Here is a 20,183-nt window from a genome sequence, read left to right as displayed (position 1 = left end):
TGCTTTGCAAAATTTAAAATACTATATAAAAACTATTATTATGATGATTTTAAAGGAATATATTTAAAATGCATGGGAACTTTCTTGGGTTATTTGAAGTTTCTGTCTTCATTGGACCATGATTTGTTTTGCAAAAGTGGGATATAGCTAAGAAAAACTATTGGTAATTTGGGGGTTAATGAAAAAGTTTAGGCAGATTCCAGTGTGCCTGGATTCCCTGTTTACATTTTTTTCCTTAAATGCTTTTGTGACTTAGAATTATAAGAAAGAAAGTAAAAAAAAAACCTCTTTTCCTAGAAACTTGTAAATCTTTGACCAAATAGCCACAAACTTTAATTGAAGATTATTTTGTGAGCTTTGCAAGCTGCATGCAAAATGTTAGCATTGTGGGACCCTTAGCTACTATAGTTTGGTCAAAACTAAACAGGAAGCAGTGGTCCCCTAACTATCCCTTAATTTTCTGTGTTACTGTTTGCAAAGATGATGGCAGAGTTATCTATTCATTACAAAAATAAAGATAAATAGAGCTAGACTAAGGAAGGCTCCTAACAGCCAAGACAGCTTAGAGGCTGGGGGCTTGTTACAGTTGAGGACCCGAGTCTTTATGGGTTTGATAATTCGTTCCCTTTGAGTGAGGATGGCTGTCCTGGCCCCAGCCCATTTCCTAGGCCCCTGCAGGCGGTATTGGTATGAGGTGCAGGGACCAAAGAAAACTTCTAAGGCCAGCTTGGGATCCCGGAGAAGGAGAGAGAACACATTAGGTTTGACACCAAATTCAGAGGCAATTTCATCCATGTACTGAACGTATGATACTCGACTAGTATCACGGTGGCTTAACACATACCTGAAACCAAAAGAGAAAGAAGAGAATCCCCAGGTTAGAGGTTTGCTATGTCCCTTTCCTATAGTTGTTTCCATTTATAATATGTCAAGGTTAATTAGTGGAGATCTTCAGGATGAGGAAATGAGTGAAATTTATCCCAATATCAGGGTCCCTACGAAGGTATGAAATCATTCTTTTTTTTTTTTTGTAGGGCAATTGGGGTTAAGTGACTTGCCCAAAGTCACACAGCTAGTAAGTGTGTCAAGTGTCTGAGGCTGAATTTTAACTCAGGTCCTCCTGACTCCAGGGCCAGTGCTCTATTCACTGAGCCACCTAGCCGCCCCTGAAATCATTCTTAAGCAAAATGTGTGTTTGGAATTTGGCCCAAGTCAAATCAACAAGCATTTATTTAAGTACCTACTATGTACCAGATACTGTGCTAAGTATTGGGGATACAAAGAAAGGCTGAACATAGTCCCTGTCCCTTATAGCCTAGTGGGGATGGCAGTGGTGGCAACATGCAATTATATTAAAATAAGATATATGTATCCATCCATACATATACATATATATAAAGTACTATATATATATATATATATATATATATATATATATAATTGAAGATACTTTCAGAATGAAATAATTGTGAGAAGAACCAGGAATGTATTCTTGCAGATTTGAAGAAAGCCAAGGAAGAAAGGAAGTGGAGGTAAGGAGGGAGAAGATTGCAGAGATAGGCAATAGCCAGTGACAATGGATGGAGTTTAGAGATGGAGTCTTGCTCAAGGAACAACCAAGAGAACAATTGCTGAGAGTTTATGAAGGATGATTGATCTCCATCAAGTCAAGTTACATCCTGTTAGTATCATTCTGAACCAGTCCTTTATTCTGCAGTTTAATAAACAACATCCACCCTTATGGCAGATATGTTTAACAGATTCTGAAGAATGATCAATTCATTCGCTATAATATACCATTTTGCTTGTCTTAACTGTTATATATGGAATGCTGCTTCAATTACACCCTCCCGCTGCCCCATGAACCTTAATCATAAAACCATAGATTGTCCAGGAGATTAAAACACACTAAATACATTGCACCTTGCATTCTAGTAAGGGAATGTAACAGGAGGCTTTCCATAGCAGGATTCTGTAGCTTTCTGTAGACTCTAACTCTAGGGTTAAGAAGCCCCACATTGAAGTTAACCCTGACTGGGACTCTCAGAGCCCTCATTTGGTGGGCAGTAAGACCAAGCACTACTAATGTTCCCTTTCTTCTTGCCTTCTCCAACAGGTGTGCAGAATTCATCAAGAACTGCTGGGAGTTGATTTGTCTTGACACCATGCCAGTCTAAGTCATCATACTAGACCACTGAGAATCCATTCAGTTTAGCCAGGGGGCAGAAAGACCCACCTGCATGGTCAGTCTCTTCTGTCACTTATTTCCCATGTATTGGACTTCCCATATGGGATTCTTGACTGAGATAAGTGTTACTAATTCTATTCCTTCTGGGGAGATGAAAAAGCACCAGAACTTGTCATTTTCCCTGCTGTTATGACTTCTAGACCTCCAGCACTGTTAGCTGACCTAACCCTTGTTAGCTGACTACCATACACTCTACTGACTTTCAGGCCTTTCTATTTGCCCTCTAGCTGAACTTTCTTTTATGTTATATCCCCCAGTTAGAGGGTGAGTTCCTTGAGATCAGGAACTGTGTTGCTTTTTCTACTTGTATAATCAGTGTCTTTGTTGTTTAATTGTTTCTATCATGATCAACTCTTTGTGATCCCATTTGGAGTTTTCTTGGCAAAGATACTAAGGTGGTTTGCCATTTCTTCTCCAGCTCATTTTACAGATGAGGAAACTGAGGTAAACAGGGTGAAGTGACTTGCTCAGGGTAACACAGTTAGTAAGTGTCAGAGGCTGGATTTGAACTTAGCTCTTTTTGACTCTAGGTCTGGCACTCCATCCACTGCACCACCTAGCTGCCGCTATACTCAGTGTTTTTTTTTTAGTTTAGTCCACTTTAAGTACTTAAAATGCCTTTTCATTTATTCATATTCTTAATTTTTAGAACTCATATCAATGGATTTGTACATTTTTAAAGAGTTAAAAATTTCTGCAGAAATCTATGTTTTTGCTAGCCTCAATGAAATACTTTTCTCTCCCGCAAGAGCAAAATTGTCTGTTTTTTAAGGTTCAGCTCTCCAAGTGCACCCGAGATAAGAAAGCACTGGAACTTTAACAGTTTTGGTGGAATAATATCCATAGTCTTTTAAAGAGAAGACTATTTTAATAGAATTGTCCCGAGGGCAAAACTCTTAATCTGTTTCTAACCCCAGTTGCCATAAGGAGTAAAAATGTAAATTAGATTTAATGAGTAAACAAAGCAATTTATTTATCTTTTTTATTATATTATTATTAAAATAAATATATATAAAATAAAAATTATTGTTATATAATAATTTTTAATTATTATATAATTATCCTTCATCAACCATAAAGTTTCTTACTGTTTGTCCAGTTTGGCTCTGGTCTGTTCAATTTCTGCCATCATATCTTTTTGTGAAGGTAATTTGTTTAATCCTAGGAAAGAAAGAAAAGAGAGAGAATCTGAGTAGGACTAACTGGAGAATTGCTTGAGTGAGAGGAAGTAGTTTCAGGAGGAAATTGTGATATCTACAATCAGAAACTCAAAGCCAAAACTCCCATGGGGGAACTCCTAAAGAAGGAAGGGCAGCATTTACCTCTGGTTGCCATTGTCAGGAAGACAAGTTATCTTCCCCATAAGGTTGCAATAGTTCATTCACAGAGAACTTTAGATCATAAAACAAAAAAAATCTTTTAGAGGAAAGAGAACTTAGAGATCATGTCTTCTAGCCCCTTTATTTTATATGGAAGATTACTGATCATCTACCAAGTTAATTCTGATAGAGAAAAGATAGTATATGAAGAAGAATATAGATAAGATAATTGGATCTTCACAGGAGACAAAAATCCAAGAAAAGACGTAGTATCTGGATAGTGTCTCAGACATCTATAAACAAATACACAAAGTAAAGTGGAAAAAAAGTGAACTATAGATCCTCATGCAAAAAGACAAATTTTATCTTCTTATGGTGGGAATTCACAAGTAACAATTCACAAGTAACACTCCAAAACATTCCTGTTAGTGATAGGAAACTTTATCTATAAGACACCATAATCATTTGGAAAGATCCTTGCAGCTGGCCATAAGTACATTCCATTTTTGGACAGCACCAATTGTTATGGAAATCTAATTTATATGTTTTTCCTTGCGTTCAATATAAATTAGCCTTCCTATCATTTCTACCCAAAGTTCTTAGTTCTGCCCTACATGATCAAGCAAGTCCAGTTCATTTTAATAATAATTAATAATGACAACATTTTTATAGTTACCTACTTTGTGTCAGGTACTGTGTTAAGCACTTTATAAAAATGTATCTCATCTGATCCTCACCACAACCTAGGAGGGAGGTGCTATTATGAGCCGCATTTTAAAATTGAGGATGTGGAAGCAAATAAAGATTAAAGTTGCTTGTCCAAGATTGGACAGCTAGTAAGCATCTGGGGCTGGATTTGAACTCAGGGCTTTCTGACTGCAGGTCCAATATTCTTTTTACTACACCACCTAACTACCTACAAACACTTTTTTTGCAAACATTTTCCAGATGACAGTCTTTTAAAAACTTGAAGGTAGGGGCGGCCAAGTAGCACAGCGAGTAAGAGCACAGGCTCCAGTGTCAGGATAACCTGGGGATCGAATCCCGGGCTCAGACACTTAGCACCACCCAGAAACGCCTGGCCCTGTAACCTTGAGCAAGTTACTTAACCCCAATTGCTTAGGGGTGGCCAGGTGGCTCAGCAAATAAGAGCACCGGCTCCAGTGTCAGGATGACCTGGGGATCAAATCTGGGATCAGATACTCAGCACCACACCCAGAAATGACTGGCCATGTAACCTTGAGCAAGTTACTTAACCCCGATTGCTTTAAAAAACAAAACAAAACTTGAAGGTAGTTATCATTGACACAGATCTCCAGGATGATGATGATGATAAAATAACAATAATATCTAACATTTACATAACACTTACTATATGCAGACACTATGTTAAGCACTTTACAATTATTATCTCATTTGATAAATTTCCTTAGTTTCTTTTTCTCCAGCTCAGTCACTGTCCTGGTCTCCCTTTTCTGGGTATGTTCCAGCTTATTTGTGCTGGAAGTGCCCTTATCTGGATATGGATTTCCAGGGAATAGTGTAGAAAGATTATTATCTTCTTCAGTCTGGACACTCTACCCCTTCTGATACAGCTGAGGATAGCATTAATTTTTTTTGCAGTCATGTCACATTTTTAACTCATATCGAGTCCACTAATATCCCCACATAAATTTCACGTGAACAAAGAACTGGACACTACTGAAAACAGCTGAAATTGTCTAGGTACATATCCCTTAATTCTGTACGATGAAGTTGATTTTTTTTAAACTCATGTGAGACTTTTGAATAAATCTCTATCAAATCACATCTTATTAGATTTGGCCCCTCATTCTAGCCCATTGAGATCTCTTTGTACTCCGATGCTACTATCCAACATGTTATCTATTTCTCTCAACTTTGTGTCTTTTACAGATCTGATATGTCTTTCATTTTGCCTTCATACAATGTAACAATAAAAGGTAGTCATAGGTAATGATAAGATGTAATGATAAAAGTGTTGAAAGGTATAAAACCCAGGACTAATCCTTGAGGCACTTTACTAGAGATCTCCCTCCACATAGACAGTGATGTCTCTTGTTTCCAGCCATTCAGCCTGTTCTGAACCTACCAAAATTTACTCTCATCCAGTCCATATCTCTCCATCTTATCCACAAGGACAGCATTAGAGATGCTGACAAATGTTAAGCTCAAACCTGGATATACTATAGGTGCAATATACCCATGATCCATCAGTCTTGTAAGATAACAAATGTGAAGTGTTGTGCAAATCTTAGGTGCCCTCACTTCTGTATTCTAGTTATATCTTTTTAACATCTTTGTTTGTGGGTTCCTTCCTTGGACATCCACACTGGTATCGTCAGATTTGTTTCCCCTTTGTTTGTCATTGCATCTGTTTGTATTTGTCACAATATTTCATTCTTGAGGGCTCTCAATTACTCTTCAGAAGGCTTTCCAGGTAGCATTTTAGGCCATGAAATAAAGGTATGTAGGTGCCATGGTGGATAGAGCATTGGGCCTGGAGTCAAGAAAACCCAAGCTCAAATCTAATCTTAGATACTTACTAACTGTGGTACCCTGATAAAGTCACCTACTTAACCTCTATTTGCCTCAGTTTCCTCAATAACAAAACAAGAATGATAAGAACAGCTATCTCCTAGGGTTGTTGTGAAGATTAGGTGAGATAATATTTGTAATGCACTTACCACAGTGATTGGCACATAGTAGGGCCTTAGCAAATACTTCCTTCTTTCACGGGATCCTATTTAACATTTCTCTTAATTCATTGACATTTACTCTTGCTAAGTACTATGGTGCATGTAAAGCTATGGCCTGTTTTCTTCTTCTCTGTCGCAAATTCTAAGTTAAAGTGGACATTTCTTTCTAAAGTTCCCAATATTTTGATGTCAGCAACCAAATGCTACTTATTGACCTGACTCAGGCCCAGAATAGCAGTTCCCTTCATTATTTCCTCCATCTTGCAAAGGACAAAATTATCACAAAGACAAGATAAAAAATGTATTAACTGTTCTGCCTCTGTTGCTGAGAGAACTTTATTAGATAATCAGCTAATTACTACTGAATGTTTTATCCTGTCTACAAGGGAATTGTAAAAAACCTTGTCAAATGCAATGCTAAAATGGAGAGTTGAAATTTATTTCTTGAACACTATCCATCCTCTCCATTTGGACAGATAGACTCCCACAAATCTGTGGGTTCTGGTCCTCCATCAGGTGATTTTCATTTGAATGAGAGGTTTTTAAGTGGAAGCTGTATGGCCATTTGCCAGAGATATAATAGAGGGGATCTAGCTCGGACATAAATGAACTTGATGACCTCTGAGGTCCCTTCCAAATCTGATATTTTGTATGTTATGTGGGATGCTATGACTATAACTTTTGATAAGGTGGAAATGCAAGAAAAGGTGGGAATGATTTCAGAACAGAGGAGCAAGGCAAGGGCTTTGCTTTCCCCATTTTCCTGGATGTCAATAATATCCTTGTAGTCCTGCCAAAATTAGCCATAATATATTTTCAATGCGAACCTTTAGTTTAGTTGGAGAGCACATTATTGATTGTCCTTTGAACAGAAGTTTTAAAAAAGGGCAGCAATTTTATTTCTTATCACAGACACAAGACTAAGTCTTAGCAAAATTGCGAGGTTGGCTAACTTTGCCCTTTCTCAGCTTCCTATTTCATCAATCCTCTCTGTGATGTTGGAAATTCTGTCTCCTCAGATACATTACCTTTACCCTAATCTAATAGATCCTTGCTTTCAATTAGCAATCACCACTAGGACCAAGGGATTGAATTAACAACAACAACTAGTATTTATATATCACTTTAAAGTTTGCAAATTGCTTTCCAAATATTATATCATATTATCCTTATAGCAATTCCAGGAGATTGGTGCTATTACAACTCCCATATTACAGTTTTAGGGTGCTATCTCATGATGTCTTAATATGTTAGTCTCTCAGGGAGAGATAAATAATGAGATTCTTGGAATTTTTAAAATTTTTAAGCTCTAAGGAACTGATTCTCTAATTTTTTTTTAAAGCAATTGGGGTTAAGTAACTTGCTCAAGGTTACATGGCCAGGTGTTTTTGGGTGGGTGCTAAGTGTCTGAGCCCAGATTCGATCCCCAGGTCATCCCGACACTGGAGCCGGTGCTCTTACTCGCTGAGCCACCTGGCTGCCCCTGATTCTCTAATTTTTGATTAGATTAAACTTCAGTTTGCTAGAGCAGCTTATCATTCTTTAGTACTTTCCTAAGGGCAGGGCAATTTTATCATAGCTGTTTACATCTCACACTGGTAAAATTCACCAGGCAGTAAAATTTCCTGAACACCAATGGTGTACAGAGAGGAAAGTCCAAAGGCTGAATTTCAGATATCATGACAGTCAATAGCAAAGATATATTGTGTATAGGTGTTCTCTTCTCAAATCATGTCCCATAATTGACTCTTGATTTCACAAATAGGAATAGGTAATATTGCATAAAGGGTAGAGAGCTGGTTTGGGGAGTCAAAAAGATCTAGGTTTAAGTCCTAACTCTGATATACACTAGCTTTCTGACCCTGCTCAAGTCCCTTAATTTCTCAGTGCATAACACAACTGTCTGATAATACACAACAGAAAGTTTAATCATTGGGAGTTCTCTACGTGAATGAAATTATAGGTCTAAATTTAAAGGCTCTACACCTACCCTTGAATACACGCACAGCCCAACGGCTCTGGAGTTCTGATGTAGGAATGGTAGCTCCTATTTGTTGGATGATTCCAATAAAAGCTATTGTTGGCTTCTCGAGAAAAGATGGAAATACAAACTTATACATGGAGCTCTGCCTGCCAATATTTTTCAGGTCATCTTCCAAGAAAGGGAAATCAAGTGCATATCCCGTGGCAAAAATGACAACATCAATCTCCTCTTCAGTACCATCCTCAAATATAGCCATGTTTTCAGTGAATTCAATCACATTTGGTTTCACCAGCAGTCTCCCAGAAATGATGAGGTTGGGCATATCATCGCCGAAAGTAACTTGATGACTCAGAAACCTATAAGAAAATAAGTATTATCTAAGAAAGTAAGTGTACATCTTTGTGACAGCAAGCAATAAGTGTTGTGTTTGTCAGAGCAGTTCACCATTCTTAGTATATTCCTAAGGGCAGGTTAATTTTAGCATAGCAATTTACAGCTGGCGCTATTAAAATGCACCAGGGCAAAGAATTGGAATTTGAGGGGATGCCCATCAACTGGAGAATGGCTAAATAAGTTGTAGTATATGAATGTAATGGAATACTATTGTACTATAAAGAATGAGGAGCAGGTGGATTTCAGAAAAACTTGGAAAGACTTATATGAACTGATGCTGAGTGAATTGAACAGAATCAGAACATTGAACACAGTAACAGCAGCAATGTGCAATGATCAACTTTGATAGACTTGGCTCTTCTCAGTCATACAATGAACGAAGACAATTCCAAAAGACTCATGATGGAAAATGCTATCAATATCTAAGAAAGAACTATAGAGTCTGAATTCAGATCAAAGCATACTATTTTGTCTTTCTCTTTTTAAAATTTCTTGTGTTTTTTCTTTTTGTTCTGTTTCTTCTTTCACAACATAACTAATGTGGAAAGATGTTTAATATGACTGTCCATGTAAAGCCTATATCAGATTGCTTGCCATCTTGGGGAGGGGGGAGAGAGGAGGAAGGAAGGAGAAAAAAAATTTGAAATTCAAAATCTTATAAAAGTGAATGTTGAAAATTATCTTTACATGTACATGGAAAAAATTAAACACTATTAAGTGGGAAAAAAATCACCAGGCAGTAACATTTCCTGAGCACTACTGGTGTATGGAGATGAAAGTTCAAAGGTTATAACTGCAGATTGCAAATAGGTGTCCTGCAATACACAGTCATTTGACATCTGGCAAAAAAAAAAATCTGTAGAAATAAAATATATTTATCCAGTAGTGATAGTACCAAACTGGAATCGAGAAAAACTGAGTTTATTCTCATGCCCATTTCATTGTGAGAATTTACATATTCGCAAGGACTTAAGAAGAACTGCACTTACTTATACCTTATCTTACCCATTAATCTATTTCTGACTAGAAAAGCAAATGTGAGTTTTGGGGGAGCTCGTGACTGACTTCTCTGACAAGAAACTGAGAACCTCGAGATGTTCCTTCCAATATGCTAGTTTCCATTATGGGCTGTCATCAATGAATTCATCAGAATATGTCTAACCTAATTATATTTCCAGTCTGTTCACATATTTCACACCTTTCTGTGTAACGTATTTTATAAATTTAAAGTAGCAAATCTTTTGGTTATGAGCTTGCCTCTTTCGAGACTCAGGGAGCATTTCCTGGTCCCTAGTCTAGGTTTTGAGGAGCAAGTTCATGTTTATTCTATCCATACTTTGTTCAATTTTGTGAAGTGATATCATATTCTCCCTCTGAGCCGTTGTGTTCCAAGAATGAAGATTTGAAACATACTGTATTCAGGGTCAAAGGATCCAGATCAAATCCTGGTTCTGTGATTGATTGTGACCTCAAGCAAGTTATCTCCTCTCTTTTTAGCCCTCACCTAGTGCAGCTAAGAGATGCCATCATGAACAGAGTGCTGGGCCTAGAGTTCAGAAAGACTAGTTCAAATATGGCCTCAAATGGGGTCACAAAGAGTCAGGCATGACTGAAAATAACTGAACAAAAAACCAGGCCTTAGTCTCTTCCTCTATAAAATGACACGGTTAGACTGGGTGACTTTGAATGTCTCTTTCCATTCTAAATCTCTGTTCCTATGTTATTATGATCGTATAATTCCTAAATGTTTTCATTAGTTTATTTATGGCAGTCCCTCAATTCTCTTGATTAATTTGGGTAACCTTTGGTGTTTCTGATCTTTGTGTTTTTGAGATTCAGTCCTGGGAACTGGATTATAGTATCCCAAGGCAGACTGCTTTTCTATAAGGATAGAATTGTGTTATCTCTTTTGTTTCCAGGAATTTAGTAATTTGTTTATAGTAATTAGATGCAGGTGAGAGCAAAGTAAATAAAGAACTGGTTCTGGAGTAAGGAAGACCTCAGTTCAAAAGTGTGTGGAAGTGTAGAAGTCACTTAACTTCTGCCTGCCTCAGTTTCTTTAGTTGAAGAAATGGGGATAATAAGAGCGCCTTCTTTGCAGGGTTGTTGTGAAGGTCAAATGAGATAATATTTGTATAAAAGTGCCTATAGTATTTATATTGTAGGCACTATAGAAATACTTCTTTACTTTATCAGTAATTTTATAATATTATAAATAACTAGATATAATATATTGCATATGTACAAATAACACATATATAAACTTTTTTTTAACACAGCAATTTTCACAAGTAGCACAGAATTATCCTTGTTATAAAGTCAAAGAAAGATCATAGACCCGATGTACTGCCAAAGAGGTACATGGTGTATACATACACTGTACATTTATATAAACACTTTTTAAAAGAACAACAAACTAACTGTTACAGATAGCACAGAATGACCTTTGTGTTATGAAGTCATGGGAAGAGAGATCAGAGACCTGCGGTGCTGCCCAACATGTGTGTGTGTGTGTGTGTGTGTAGACACACACATCCATACTTTTTAGAAAATACATGAACTCACAGTGTATATATGCTCTTGGGAAGCACATTGGGTCTCTGATCTCTCTGCGACTTCATAACAAAAAGGTCATTCTGTGCTACTTGTGAAATTTGGTGTGTTAAAAATGTTTATTAACTATTTAAATATAGAAAAACGCCTTTATTTATAGCTTAATTACCTTTATGTAGTAGAGAACTCATGATTTGTTGGGACCTGATTTGGCATGAGATGAGAATAGAAGTAAAAGTGGAAAAAAGTTGATGATACACTGGGTATTCAGGTTTCAGAACTGTATTTAAAAGAATTCCCTTTGCTCTAGAAAAAAAAAAAAAGATCTTCCTTAGTAGTGATAGAGCACAGATTGGTGAGGACATTTTACCCACCAATACAGGCTAGGTTTAATAGAATTGATTCAAGAGTTTTATTTTCTTTGCTATTCTCAATTTTTAATTGGAGAAGCTCATGAATCCAAGAGAAAAGAAATAGGAAAACTAAGTGAAACTATGTTGGTTGATACACCTAGTAGAGAAAAGAAGAGGAGGGCCAGGAAAGTTGCCACAGGTTCAGTTTATTAAGCCTGCTCTTAATTTATAGCTTATTTAGATCTGATCCTTTTTTAAGGGTGGACAATTAGGAATGTGATCTAGGAACATATTCCTAACCTGTACATGTACCATCTATATGGTCACCTTGGATTCAAATACACTAAAACTGACACCATAATTTCACATGAAAAAAGGCAGTGCAACATCTCCCTTTCTTCATTCTCAGTAAAAATAGAATAAGATGGCCCAGAAACTCATGAGGGAAAAGACTATGGTGTCCATTCTTCTTATGAAACTGAAAAGGACATGAATGGTCATCTAATCCAAAATATATTCCCCCAAATACCTTAATATAACACGTCACTACCCATCCAACAAGTTATCACCCTCCTTTGCTTTTCCTTTTTAAAGGTTGACATTTTGTCTTTAGAGTATGATCCCTGGTGGATTTCTTATAGGGATTTTCATCCATCTCCAAGTTTCCTACTTGACTAGCCCGCTTTAGTAAACAAAGGGAAATGTCCCGTGTCTTGTCCCCCCCTTCTGACCATACCTGTGTTTAGGCTGAAGACCAAAATCTGTGTGATTAAACTTGAAATTGAGTTTTTTCTCTGCCCAGTCGTTGATCATGGAGGTTGTCAGCCACTTACTCATGCAGTTATAAAAGCGTGTGAAGAGCACAGTGTCTAAAGGCCTCCCATTATCCCAAACACGGTTCCATATCCAAGAGCCTCGCCTTGTACTGAGGAACACCTAGGTGACAAAGAATTTGTTATAGTACAACACACTCTCCTTACCTTGTCCTCATCCTTACCATGGCTTGATTTTCTATAACACTTTAAGTTTCACAAAGGGCTTTACGTATGTTATCTCATTTAATATTCATAACAATCCTGGGTGGTAGATGTTATTATTTCCTTCATTTACAGATGAAGAAACGGCGTCTCAGGGAAGGTACATGACCTGCCTAGGGTCATACAGCTGATAAGTATCTGCGGCATATTGAACACATCTTCCTTATTCCAAATCCATGCTCTGCACCACCTAGCTAATTATTTGTGTGTCAGAGGTGGAACCTGAACCTGGGTCCTCCTGATACTGAGACTAGCTCTCTATCCACTGTGTAATACTTCTCAGAAATACATTTGTTAAAGTCTCATTTTATGAGATCATCTTCTGCATGATCCAAACTACTTCCCCACCGTCAGGAACAGATTCCTGGAGCACTGTATTCTCAGGTCTTCAAACAAAAATGGGAAGCAGTGAGTCTTTTGGGTTCCAGTCATGCCTATAAGTCCATATGTTGCCTTGAGGGTAGTGAATGGATTTCTTTGAAGAACAGTGTATTTAATAAAGTCAAACCTGTTTAGCCATATGACTGAGCTCACAGGCCACGTCAGCTCCAGAATTCCCAATGCCAATCACAACAATTCTTTTCCCTGAAAATGTCTCTGGATTCTTATACTCCCAGGTGTGGAAATAGGGTCCTTTAAACTTCTTGATTCCTGCAAGGAAAGAAAAGAGAGAGAGAGACAGACAGATACACATATAGAGGGAGACAAAGAGAGACAGAGAAAGAGAAGAGGAGAGGGAGAGATACAGAGACAGAGAAAGAGAGAGACGAGAGGAGAGACAGAGAAATAGAAGGAAAAAATAAAGAGAGACAGAGACACAGAGGAGAGGAATGGGAGGAGGAGAGAGAGAGAGAGGAAAGAGACAGAGAGAAGAGGAGAGAGAGGAGAAAAAGAAAAGAGAGAAAGAGAGACAGAGACTCAAGAAAGGCAGATGGAGAAGTAATAATGAATTTAGAATATGTTTGCCATTACATCTTACTATCTTTGTATCCTCCCTTACTCCCTCCACTGGATTTAGTGTGCATTTATTTTGTACAGAATTATAACGATAACACACTGGATATCAGCCCCCACTCCCTCTCGTTACTCCATTCCTCAATCCAGCCAAACTGATTTTCTCTCTATTCCTCACACGCTACCCTTCATCTTTTGTCTTAGTGTTTTTGCATTGACTGTCCCCAGTGCCTAGAAGGTCCTTTGTCTTCATCTCCACCTCATAGTTCCTGGGGAATATGATTACATTAAATGAAACAATCTTTACCCTCAAAGAGGTTACTTTCTAATGAAGGAGACAACAATTTATGTATATATGTATGTGTGTATAAGTATGTACGCATATATATATGTATACCCATATTAAAATGAATAAATACCAAGATATGCAAATGAGTTAAGTACATGGTTATTAGGGAGGGAGGGCACTAGGAGCTGGGTGAAAGTGTCTTCCTTTGCATGAAGCCTTTCTTGATCCCCCAACTTCTGGTGCCCTCCAGCCCAAGATTACCTTATTTGGAACTATTTTAATCATATTTGCATTTGTTCACTTTTTACTTATGTTTTGTATGTCATAATATTTGTCTTTATTGCCTTTTCCATTAGAATGTAAACTTCTTCTAAGTAGGGATGGTGTCATTCTTTGTACTTATATTCCCAGAATCCAGTTTAGCATTTGAAAGTGCTTAGGAATTGGTTGTTGATTAATTAATTGATCGTTGTGACCTAAGACAAGTCAGCTAAACCCTCTGGTAGCCCTAGGCCTCCAATATTTAAGACTGTAAGTCTCAAGTTTCTATAACTTCTAAATAAGTTGCAATATGCACTGGTGGTGAAAGTTCTTACTCTGCCAGTATGGCAGATCCTTGAACTTTGGGTGGATGTTTTCCCAAAACTATTTTATTTTCCCACTATAAACAAATTATTTTTTAAATTAAAATGCACAGTACTCAAACTTCTTTGCTGGTCAGCAGTAGCTTTCAGTGCTGTAGAAAATGGCCACCTAGAGGAAACAGCAAGCCCAGTTAAGTAAAAGTATGTTTTAGATCTACTATCCAAGCAAAAGAAAGAGATTAAGGGTTTAGGAGACCCTTCCAAGTCTCTCCTCCCAGTATCCTGTAATTCCTAATGTGTTGCCTCTGAGACTACTTTCCATTTATACTATACATGGTGTCCAAATAGTCTTTGGAGAACATCCATCTTTATGTACAGTTATTTGCATATTATCTCCCATATTAGAATGTAAGCTCCTTGAGGGCAAGCCCCCTTTCTTTGTATGTGCAGCACCTAGCACTGTGTCCAACAAGTGGCAAAGCAATTACTAAATGTTTGTTGGCTGATTAACTAGATTGATCCATAATCTCATAGATATCTGTGATCCTTTCACTGGTAGAGATCTCAATACATTCAAGCCTTCTTATCTTGTGGGATTCTTATCTATCTCTTTCCATGAATGCTCCATGGACAGGGATCACCCAATGCCCCAGAAACTTTCCTCTGCACCTTTCAATAACAGGTAATAATTTAGTGCTTGGGTGATCTTTTGTCTCTCATTATCTCTGATCAATGTTCATTAATATATGGTCGTGTATGTGCTTTTAAGTTACTTCTCATCTTCACATCGCTACAGTCTCCATACAATTAAGTCCAATCATTTCTACCTTCACATAAATCCTGTTCTCTCCTCTGACCACAGACCTGGTGTAGGACCTAATCATCTCAAACCTGGACTAGTGTAATAAGTCTGCTGGTTGGTCTCCTTCCACAGGGATCTTCTCATTCTAGTCCATCTTTCACTCAGTGGACAATGTGATCTTCCTCAAATTTGTCTGATCAATAAACTGTGACTTCCTAGCACCTTCAAGATCAAATATAAAACTCGCTTGTCATTTAAAGACCTCCACAACTTGGTCCCTTCCTATTTTTCCATTTTTCCTTTAGCCCCTTCTCTCACCCACACATACTATATGATCCAGTGATACTGACCTCCTTACTGCTCCTTAACACTCCATCTCCCCACTCCAGCCATTTTCTCTGGTTGCTAATCCTGCCTCCCCACTTCCCTGTATTTCTTTAAGTCTCAGTTAAAGTCTTAACTAAAATCTCAACTTAGCCCTAGTATTAAGAGGGATTGGGAAACAAGTAATGGGAACAAGGGGAAATGAGTAACTGGGAAAAGTATTTCCCAATCCCTCTTAATGCTAGTGCTTTCCTCCATTGATTATTTCCAATTTATCCTGTATATAGCTTGATGGTATATAATAACTATTTGCATGTCTTATCTCCCATTAGACTGTGAGATCTGGGACTGTCTTTGAACTTTCTTTGTATCTCCAATGCTTAGCATGGTGCTGGCATGTAAGAGATGCTTAATTGATAAATGCTAGTTGACTGATTACCATATGTCTTTCAACAATATTCTTTTATTTTTTTAAGTCATGTCATTCTTGTTTATCCTACTTAATGTTGAGGTGGTAAAGCTAGAAATTAGATCTGTGATTTCACTGATACAAGGAATTCCCAGATGAGGAAACCCCCCCTTACTGTAGGTTGGGACACTATCTTTGCAACTTAGAACCTTAGAGAGTTTCCTGGAACAGGGAGCAGTTAAATGACTTGTCAAGGATCACATAGCTGGTTTGAGTCAGAGGTGGGGCTTGATTCTAGGCCTTCCCAGCTCCAAGGTCAACACTCTGTCCACTATACCATTCAAAGTATGAAGTATGTAAAATCATTGGTAACTGACACTATATTTCATAAGCTATTCTGTTTGTTGAGTTTGGGGAGATCATTTTCTTTTTTCTCATTATGAACTGACCTTGGAGGAGGGTATCTTCTCTACAGAAACCTAAAATAGCTTTAGAGAATTTTAATTAATAACAGCTTAACTGCTTGCTTTACAGAGGCAGCAGAATATTGGAAAGATGAGCTTGAAGACGAATGCAGTTATAATTCAGTCATCCCAAAGAAAGGAGGCCTCTGGTGGCTCAGTGGATATTGAGCATTAGGCCTAGAGTCAGGAAGACCTGAGTAATTTTTTAGAGGAGTCTATAGCTTTTGGAGATGACCAATGAGGTCCCAAATAAATAAATCACTCCTGGATTATATGTTGTCCTCTGAGGTTTTTGACATTTTTTTATAAAACAATTTTTATGCACACTGCATAAAGTAACATTGGGGTCTTTGAAAATGTAGGTTGGATAATTGTATTATATTAATGCATGTATATATATGCACACATATGTGTGCATATACATTATATAATCCATGTATTATATATTACATATATTGTTGTTGCTGTTTGGTTATTAATTTGTTTTTGACTGTGACCCCATGGACCATTTTTGTTCAGTCATTTTTCACATTTTTCAGTTAGTCTGACTCTTTGTGACCCCATGTAGAATTTTCTTGGCAAAGATATTGGAATAGTCTTCCATTTCCTTCTCCAACTCATTTTATAAATAAAGAACTGAGGCAGATGGGATTAAGTGACTTGTCCAGGGTCACACAGCTACTAAATGTCTGAGGCCAGATTGGAACTCAGGTCCTCCTGATTGCAGGGCTAGCATTCTATCTGTACCACCTACTCCCCCCCCTTCCACTGTGGACTTTAGCATGCCAATACTTTCCATGAGGTTTTCTTGGCAAAGAGACTAGACTGATTTGCTATTACTTCTCCAGTGAATTAAGGCAAACAATGGTTAAGTGACTTTACCAGGTTCTGAGGTTGAATTTGAACTCATGTCTTCCTGACTAAGCCCAGTGCTCTATCCACTGAGCCATCTAGCTGCTCTCTCCCTCTCTCTCTCTCTCTCTCTCTCTCTCTCTCTCTCTCTCATATATGAGTATATATGTGTGTATGTATATATGCATATATGTATACATATATTCATACACATTTTAATGTTAGAAGACCCAAATATATATGTGTATGTGTGTACATATATGTGTGTATATATATATATATATGTTTTTAGCTACTAGAATAAATCTAAATTTATTCAGAATTAAAATAATACAAAGATTCTCTATGGGTTTTACTATACTATTCAATTGCTCTAAATGACTAGCAATACAAAGGTCACTCATTTCTTGTTCTCATCTATGATAGGATGCATATAGAATATTTTTAAAAATTTCAATGACTCTTTCTAACCTAATAGGTGACTTACCTGGAAAGTCTTGTAGTGGCAAATTAGGGTAAGTATAATAGCCAGTGCAAACCATGATCCCATCAAAGATGTAGGATTTCTGCTTCCCTTCAGTTTCTACCACAACATCCCACTGGCCAGTGGAAGAGAAATCAGAACGCTTTCTTACACTGCATACCTTTGACTGGGGACAAAGGAATAAACACAGATCACTTTGCCTAGTGTCTTTAAATCTCTACCGTTTTTGTAGAATTCTATTCCCTGGTATGTGACTACTACCATCTTTTTCTGAACTCTAATTCAGATAATAATGTCTCGTCCAGGGATTCTTAATCTCTTGTGTCATGGATTCTTTGGGCACTCTGGTGAAGTCTACAGATCCCTTCTCAAAATAATGTTTTTAAATAATAGAATAAGATACATAGAATTACAAAGGAAAACAATTATGTTGAAATAGAGTTATTAATTTTTTAAAGCCAAGTTCATGTGCCCAGGTTAAGTATCTTTATTCTATTCTGCTTAAATCTCACCTTCACCTTGTTGGATATTGTAGAATAAGATGAGTTTTGTGGAACAGAAGACATTTTGAAATCTCATTCTGAGGAGAAGGAATCTGCCTTTCAAGGCCTCTTTTGTTTCCTCCCCTAATGTCTGCTACCAGTCCTGGCTGGAGTATAGATTGTGTTTTAGTAGTGTACGCCATACACTGTTCTCTGCACAATGGTTTTTGTAATGTATTTTTCTCCTCTACCAAAGGATTAAATGGAAATAAAAGTTATCTAAATAAAAAAAGAACATTTATTCTAGTACAACATTTCTTTGCAGAATTCATTCAAAATGGAACTGTCTTCACTCCTGGAAACTGGAGTTTTGCTAAATTAACACCCCCACCTTCTCTTCCCGCCCCCCCCCCAATGTTTTCTATGACCTGTATTGTCCATGGTCTCATTATTAGTAAATTTGTAAAATGAGTAAATTAGCAAAAATTGAACTCACTCTCTTCATTTATGGTCCAATCATGCAAGACTAATCACGCTCCCCATGAACTATCTGTACTGTATGTATTCACTCTTTCCTTACTTACCAGGAAGCAAATATGCTTCAGAAGTTCAAAGTGCTTGATGTACATCCGTAAGTACTCCATCATTATGGAATTGTGAAAGAAGTTGGGATACTCATCAGGAAAAGGGTAATCACTAAAGGCTGTCATCTCCTTAGAAGTATTGCAGGTCAGAGACCTGTAGATAGCGGGTCTCCCTATTTTTGATTTTTCCTACCAAAAAAAAAAAAAAGGATTCTCAGCATCAAAGATGATTTTTAAAAATGAAGTCAGGGACAGCTAGGTGGTGCAGTGAATAGAGCACTGGCCCTAGAGTCAGGAGGGCCTGCATTCAAATCCAGCCTCAGAGGCTTGACACTTATTAGCTGTGTGGCCTTGGGCAAGTCACTTAACGCCAATTGCCCTGCCTTCCACCTTCCAAAAAATAAAATGAAACTCACTGGTCTGCTACTTTCCCTTTGTATGAGACAAAGTCATCCTCAATTTTCTACATTAGTGAAAGAAATGTCATAGGACAAATAACTGAAAATAATAAATAATACCCAACTAATTTGAGGCTTTAGTCCCTCTTCCCTATGCTAGGAAATAGACCTACCTGCAGAAATGGTTAGTCTAATTATTATTCAATTAATAAACTGCATTCATTTTAACATCTCTCCCCCCCCCCCTTTTTATTTTCTCTAGCTGGGTTGTCCTTCAGACCAGATCTAGAACTTAGAACTTTTTCACATAGGGAGAATACCACAAATGGTGCCTAGGTCCAGTGTCATGAAGAACATATTCATTTGAAAGTTTGGGGTGTGAGGAAGGATAAGGAGGGCCATGGTGGTTTAGGGGAGGAGCTCTCTCCATTTTCCCATTGAGTAGTTTCCTATTTTAATGACTTCTTCTTGATAAGTAAGTTAGAGGATCAGTCTCTATTGTTTCTGTGTTTTAGAAAGACTGTAATTGTTAGTTATCAGCACTCTTTGAATTTTTTATCTTGGAGCAAAACTCTAGTAATTCTGTCCTGCTCTCTATTGCTGCTGATTATTTAAGTACTAGCCAATCCTTTTTTTTGCCTCATATTTTAAATTTTTGATTAAAAAATTTACTTGACAAGATAGAATTTGTTCTGGGTTTTAGAACTTTTACTGATTCATAGTCACCTCTTTGTATTTATTTTGTTCATGTAAAAGCTTTTCAGTTCCTCAATTCCATGTAATGCAAAAGACATGTAATGTTTCTTTCTTTCTTTTTCCTTCTTTCTTTCTTTCTTTCTTTCTTTCTTTCTTTCTTTCTTTCTTTCTTTCTTTCTTTCTTTCTTTCTTTCTTTCTTTCTTTCTTTCTTTCTTTCTTTCTTTCTTTCTTTCTTTCTTTCTTTCTTTCTTTCTTT

At 37.3% G+C, this 20,183-nt stretch overlaps 1 protein-coding gene across 1 annotated transcript in view; it reads right to left on the bottom strand.

Moving 5' to 3' along the window:
- Positions 1-492: 492 nt before the first annotated feature.
- The window catches only part of LOC138166128 (flavin-containing monooxygenase 5-like), a 27,318-nt gene continuing 7,627 nt past the window's right edge, over positions 493-20,183 (bottom strand). Inside the window, exons 2-8 of the mRNA XM_069094534.1 lie at positions 18,833-19,021; positions 17,770-17,932; positions 13,113-13,255; positions 12,304-12,503; positions 8,275-8,624; positions 3,337-3,409; positions 493-844 (exon numbers count right to left, since the gene is read on the bottom strand). Coding sequence (XP_068950635.1) covers positions 493-844; positions 3,337-3,409; positions 8,275-8,624; positions 12,304-12,503; positions 13,113-13,255; positions 17,770-17,932; positions 18,833-19,021 — 1,470 coding nt within the window. The remainder of the gene's footprint in view (positions 845-3,336; positions 3,410-8,274; positions 8,625-12,303; positions 12,504-13,112; positions 13,256-17,769; positions 17,933-18,832; positions 19,022-20,183) is intronic.

The sequence above is a fragment of the Petaurus breviceps genome, unplaced genomic scaffold, assembly GCF_028583685.1.
Source record: "Petaurus breviceps papuanus isolate PSGF00001 unplaced genomic scaffold, PetGlider_PUasm1.0 220, whole genome shotgun sequence".
Taxonomy (NCBI): Eukaryota; Metazoa; Chordata; class Mammalia; order Diprotodontia; family Petauridae; genus Petaurus; species Petaurus breviceps.
This window is presented reverse-complemented; position numbering and strand designations above follow the sequence as displayed.